At 46.9% G+C, this 6,272-nt stretch overlaps 1 protein-coding gene across 1 annotated transcript; it reads left to right on the top strand.

Moving 5' to 3' along the window:
- Window positions 1–1,355: 1,355 nt before the first annotated feature.
- LOC134015921 (neuronal pentraxin-1-like) lies at window positions 1,356–5,881 on the top strand. The gene is made up of 5 exons (XM_062455407.1): window positions 1,356–1,932; window positions 2,345–2,552; window positions 3,460–3,704; window positions 3,985–4,164; window positions 4,590–5,881. Exons 1-5 carry the CDS (start codon window positions 1,492–1,494, stop codon window positions 4,809–4,811), a joined length of 1,296 nt encoding a protein of 431 aa, XP_062311391.1. The 5' UTR covers window positions 1,356–1,491; the 3' UTR covers window positions 4,812–5,881.
- The last annotated feature ends 391 nt before the right edge of the window (window positions 5,882–6,272 follow it).

Genomic DNA, 6,272 nt, shown 5'->3' with positions numbered 1-6,272 from the left:
GGAATCAGTCCGGTCTAAAACACAGTAATGTCCTACTCTTACCTGAATTATTATTTAATGGAGTAGTAGCACAACAAGACAAACACCATTAGCAAAGCAACAGCTGGTGCAAAATTGACTCTGTTGACACACAAATAGAGAGAGATAAAGTGAGAGTGGAAGAGAGAGATAAACTGAGAGTGGAAGAGAGAGATAAAGTGAGAGTGGAAGAGAGAGATACGTGGGAGCAAGAGAGAGCTATTATTTATAAAGTCACTCTTTCTGTCAGATATCACCTAGGGCCCATCGCATGTGAAAAGTCCTAATAACAAAATCAACAAAAGGAATGCATTTTTTTTGTTTGATTGGGAAAGAAAACCAAATCACACTATGAATAAATAATAGCAGACAGATGTAAATCAGCCTCTGTCTTCAGATGAGTCCAGTGACACAGAGAGCACTAGAAGGGGAAACGTTTGGTTTTGCTGTCCCAGGCTGAAATGTGATGCTGAAATATTTACAGTAGCCTGGGGCCTGGGGAGCTGAAGAGGGGAAAGGGTTTCCTTTAACCTCACCTCACACAAAAAACATGTTATTCCACCCACACACACACGGAACATACATAACCAACACACATGTAGGCAGATGATATCAGTGGGAGATGTCATTCAGAATGTGTTTCCTGATCCTTCCACTGCTCATCTGGGGAGAAGGTTGTTTTTCCCTGGTGGGGTAGCAGGGCCATGCTCCTTAGTAGGGCAGGGCAGGAGGAGAGATAACTGCTATTTGTGTGAAACTTTTGTAGCAAAGTATTTTGGTTGTTTTGTCCATTAGTTGTCTGGATGTGTTTTGGGCAAATTCCTTCTCTGTACACTATTCGCCACTGAGAACACTGGAACAGACGTTCAGACTGGTCAGCTGGGTGTTTCAGCAGCGGGCTTCTGAACGGTGCTGCACGTGGTGCTGGCTGTCGGGCCTGGCGGGAATGTCCATCACTGTCTCAATGCAGACAGGATAGTGGGAAGGCGTATTAACCTCCGTCAGTCCTGCTGTGCTCTGCGGGATTGTATCCATGAACAAAACAAATTAAGACGACCCAGATGAATAAAACACAATGAGGAAAGACAAATTGTCGTTTTGATGAATGATTTAACATCCGGGAGAGCCTAGAGGCAAAAAAATTACGGATTTGACGGTGACGCGGTGGATCTCTTGACATCGAGGGAGAACGGAGGCGATTATGCTGGGAAAGTACGATTTCTCCCCGTCAATCCTCCCCCTCTCTCCCCCCTCTCCTCTCTCATCCATGATGCGGTTAACCTGCTCTGCGCAGACCACGCGCTCTATATAAACCGGGCACGCGCCACAAACGGATTACAACAACAGGAGGAACCGCGGTACTAAGATCATTTTGCGCCGCTCACACACTGCACGCACCCACACAACCGCAGCTCTTAACCCAAACGATAACAGAACGATAACAAATATAGGAACTAAAACACAACATTTATCATGGAGACCACGAAGAGAGGATTCTGTTGGAAACTTTTTCTTCTTTATTACTTATTTGTGGAAGGGTCGGCTCAAGACTTCGCGCAGACCCAGTTCATTTGCACGTCCGTACCCAAAGATATGGACATATGCGCCGCAACCTTGCAGAATGGCGTTCCCGGCGAAAACCTCAAGACCACGGTGATGCAGCTACGGGAGACAGTGCTGCAACAGAAGGAAACGATAATGAACCAGAAGGAGACCATCCGGGAGCTCACCTCCAAGCTGACCCGCTGTGAGGGCCAGAGCGCCCCGGAGACCGGGGACGCGCGGCCCGGAGGGCGGAGGAAAGACCCGGGAACCAAAAACACAATGGGGGACGTATCAAGGGGTCCCGCGGACTCGTTAACTCAACTGTCCCAGACTTTACAGTCTCTCAAACAGAGATTAGAAAACCTCGAGGTATGTTTCGTCTTATTCATAAATATGAGTTTTATAAATTGCTGAATGATTTGAACTAGGCTGTATATCGAAAAACATGATTATCTCTATCGCGGTCAGTCATAATGTTACTTTCAGCTACAGACAGAACATTGAACCCGGCCGTCTTCACCATGTCACAAATCCGCAGTAAATCGTCAAACTTAACAAGTCACAGCGGGGACAGACACTTTGCCAAAGTCAAATTTAGTTACTTTGTGCACGTCGCCTAATACCAAAGGGCAATACGCTTACAGGACGCTAAGCTGGCATTAGCCTCAGAGAATCCCCGGCTCCTGGGAGAGAAAAATGCTGGATTCTCAAACTTCTCCGTAAAACTGACTGAACCCAGACTCAGATTCTAACCGATAACCGTTTTTCCTCCTTTATTTAGCAATTCAGCAGGAACAACAACTCCGTCCAGGCGAACAGTCTGAAAGACCTACTGCAGACCAAGATAGACGACCTGGAGAAGCAGGTGCTGTCCCGCGTCAACAGCATCGAGGACGGTAAACCGGGGCTGCGCAACGAGACGGAGCAGCGCGGCAGAGTGGAGTCCACCCTGACCTCCATGCACCAGCGAATAACGGATCTGGAGAAAGGTGAGCGCATGGTCAGCTGGGGTCAGGACGCACGCGGCGTTTTACGTCGCACATCAGCCTACTTGGAACAGATTTGACTAATAACGTAGTCTACCTGTCTAAGTTTACACCGTCCCATTCCGCACCACTATACGAGAAAAGTCGGACATACAGTTAAATAGATTGTTGATACAAAAGAAAAGATGAAAAGATCAGGAGTTGTGAGTGTTTCTGGCACGCGATGTCGCATAAGACCATCTATGGCTGGAGGTGTGATGACCTGGCCAGTAGACGAGCTGCATTGCTTTGCATATCCAATTTCCCGTTCGTTTTTTTATGGCTTTCAGCTGCTGGGTAAATGTTGAATGAGAATGCCCCGGTTTTCTTCCTAATTCATGCAGATCAGATCAGCTAAATGACCCCGCTGTCTCTCTCTACCTGCACCGTGAGCCCGTGAAGCGCTAACTTCCCCCGGTCCCGGTAATAATACCGGCTGATGACCGCTCGGCTGTGTACGTCGCTGGAATATTAATGAATGAAAATGAAAAGAGTGGTTCGTTATAACGGGCATCGAACACGGTGGTGATATCCCGTGGGAGCTGAGGAGGACGGAGGGAAGGAGAAACGAGAGCAGGCTCTACGTGATTTAGAGAGAAACTGAAACCAGCTCGCCTGTGTTGTGTAACTATATTCACGTTCTGAGACGCAATCTCTGAAAATCTCACAAGAGCAGTGACATCTTTTAAGACCTTGCTAAACAAATCCCTGCCAGCACGCTGTTTGGTCCATCATATAAATCTAACGTAGGCTACTAAGCAGGCGCACATACACAGGGGTTTGATGGGGACCTCATGCTCTCCAAATGTGACCTTTGAACTCGGGGACACGTGCGTGACGTTTACCCCTCTCTATAATTTCTTCTCCGCAGACCAGAAAGAAAACCGACCGTTAGATAAATTCCAGCTGACATTCCCGCTGAGGACCAACTACATGTACGCCAAAGTGAAGAAGAGTTTACCGGAGATGTACGCCCTCACGGTGTGCATGTGGCTTAAGTCCAACGCGTCCCCGGGAGTGGGCACGCCGTTCTCTTACGCGGTCCCGGGACAGGCAAACGAGCTCGTGCTTATAGAGTGGGGGAACAACCCGATGGAGATACTCATCAATGACAAGGTAGCTTCGCCCCTCCCCCACACACATACACACGCACGCGCGCACACACACACACACACACACACACACACACACACACACACACACACACACACACACACACACACACACACACTCTTATAAACACTTAATGCTTGCTCTGCATATTTAATGTGGTAAATTAGTAACTGCTCATCAATAACTAATCAGATGCTTTACAACATGGCTTTTACAACATGCATGGATATTTGGGGTTGTTAGGGCAGCTACTGAGTCCTCTCGTGTACCCGTTCAACCCCAGGTGGCCAAGTTACCCTTCCTCATCAACGACGGGAAGTGGCACCACATCTGCGTCACCTGGACGACTCGTGACGGCGTGTGGGAGGCGTTCCAGGACGGCGTGATGCGTGGCAGCGGAGAGAACCTTGCCCCCTACCATCCAATCAAACCTCAGGGCGTGCTCATCCTGGGACAGGAACAGGTAGGCCTGCGACTGTTCGTTTCTATGGGAACAGAGCGTAGTGTGTTCAGACCGTAAAACAGGTGTGACTAACAAAATAACTGTCTTTCTAAAATGTTGATTTAAGCCCTGGAGGAGCCGTCTCCCATAACGACCCCATAACGGTCCTGCTGGAGTGGCGATAGTGCTGCTCATGTTTCGATGGCCACATTAGTGTTCAACGGCAACGATTAATTTAATGAAACAATTAAGCCCATTGTATGAAATGAGCGTATTTTTCTGCGAATGAAATATGAGGCGTCTACGTATCACCTCACCGAACACGCCTTGGAAGAAAGATTAATTTAATGTACAAATTAATTCTAAAGGTTAACTTGAGATAATTGTTATCCTTTGTGCTAACAAAACATGCATCGTCATTTAATCAACATAATTCTATCCCGCAGGATACGCTTGGAGGAGGGTTTGACGCAACGCAAGCTTTCGTCGGCGACTTGGCTAATTTCCACATCTGGGATCGTAAGCTGTCTGTCGGGGAGATCTATAACTTGGCAACGTGCAGCAGCAAAGCGCAAGTGGGAAATGTGTTCTCCTGGCTGGAGAGCAGTCTGGATATCTACGGAGGAGCCTCCAAATGGACCTTCGAGCCTTGTCGTCAACTCAACTGACCTGCAGGGGATGTGGACAGAAAAAAAGTGAAAAACTGTTACAGAGTCTGTCGAAAGACCGTGAAGCATTTATTTCCCTAACTGGCATCAGGATTTGTAACAGATATTTGAATATTTCAATGTTGTGGGCACTTACTAGATATATAATGGTCCAGCACATCTAACTGTCAGTCTCGTTGCTCTTGGATTCAGCCACGGGGCAGGTTGGTACCGTTTGGCACGTGAGACCGCTCCCACTAGGCCTGGACGGTTGGACACATGCCGGCTGGTCACGGAGGTGTTATTATTTCAAAGACCGGTCTATTTCAAGGAGCGCTGTTCGGATGCTGGCGGCTTGTAACGCGGAGGCTTACCGGACAGACGGTCACGGAAGCCCGGAGCCGTCTGTCCAATTTTGTAGGAGGATTGAGGAAGAAGTCCACCCTTAGTCTTAGACTGCCATTTCAACAGATCATGCGAGGTGAATTTCTGTCTGTTGTTCTTTCCTTGTCTGGGATTACTCACTGTGAAAGACAGATGGACTGAAACAACAAGGCTTGAGACCAGATCAATCCAGAAACGTTTATCTTCTTCTGTATCGCTTTAGTTCCTCCACTCACCACCTGCTTGAAGTGATTATGTGAAAAATAACGACATTTCTATTGCCAACATACAAGCCTGAGTGCCTTGGGCTGTTGAGTCAATTCAGCACATTTCATTATAATTTGCTAATAAGTATTTCGTTGTGTATTATGTATTTATTTTCTTGTAGCCTACAAATTTTATTTGACTAAAAGAGATGTCTATTGTCGTAACACTTTGTATTATGTTGAATAAGAGAACGTTGTATTCTATTTAAAAAGCAGTTCTTTGATGACTGTGGCGCATTTTACAGGTGTTTGTACTTTAGTAGGAATGTTGTGTACCGTAGTTTACCAACAGCATGACGTGTAAATGCTGCGACAGCGTCAACAGAATCTGCTTTAATATCTGGGTCCAGGTTTTCTATCTTCTTGTTATTATGCTCAAAGCATGGCAACACTGAAAAATGAAAAAAATCTACTTTTTTAATAAAATTGTGATACTTGAATCTAAAACATTTGTCTCCTCACTGTGTGTTTGTGTGGGTGGGTGTGTGTGTTTGTTTGTGTGTGTTGGTTTGTTTAAAGGTGTGTGTGTCTGTGTGAGAGAGAGATCCCTGGAGGCACATGGTTTACTCATCATTAATTCAACATGAAACAGCATTTCTATTAAGAGCACACATTTATGGATCAACCCCTTCAGGCAGGCAGACAGACTAGCAGACAGACAGACAAACAGATAGACAGGCTGATGGATGGACAGGCAGACAGGCTGATGGATGGACAGACAGGCTGACAGACAGGCAGACAGGCTGGTGGATGGACAGGCAGACAGACAGGCAGACAGGCTGGTGGATGGACAGACAGGCAGACATACAGGCAGACAGGCTGATGGATGGAC

Source organism: Osmerus eperlanus, unplaced genomic scaffold (genome assembly GCF_963692335.1).
Source record: "Osmerus eperlanus unplaced genomic scaffold, fOsmEpe2.1 SCAFFOLD_531, whole genome shotgun sequence".
NCBI classification, from domain to species: domain Eukaryota; kingdom Metazoa; phylum Chordata; class Actinopteri; order Osmeriformes; family Osmeridae; genus Osmerus; species Osmerus eperlanus.
Note: the sequence above shows the minus strand (reverse complement) of the source record. Positions and strands in the feature narration are given on the sequence as shown.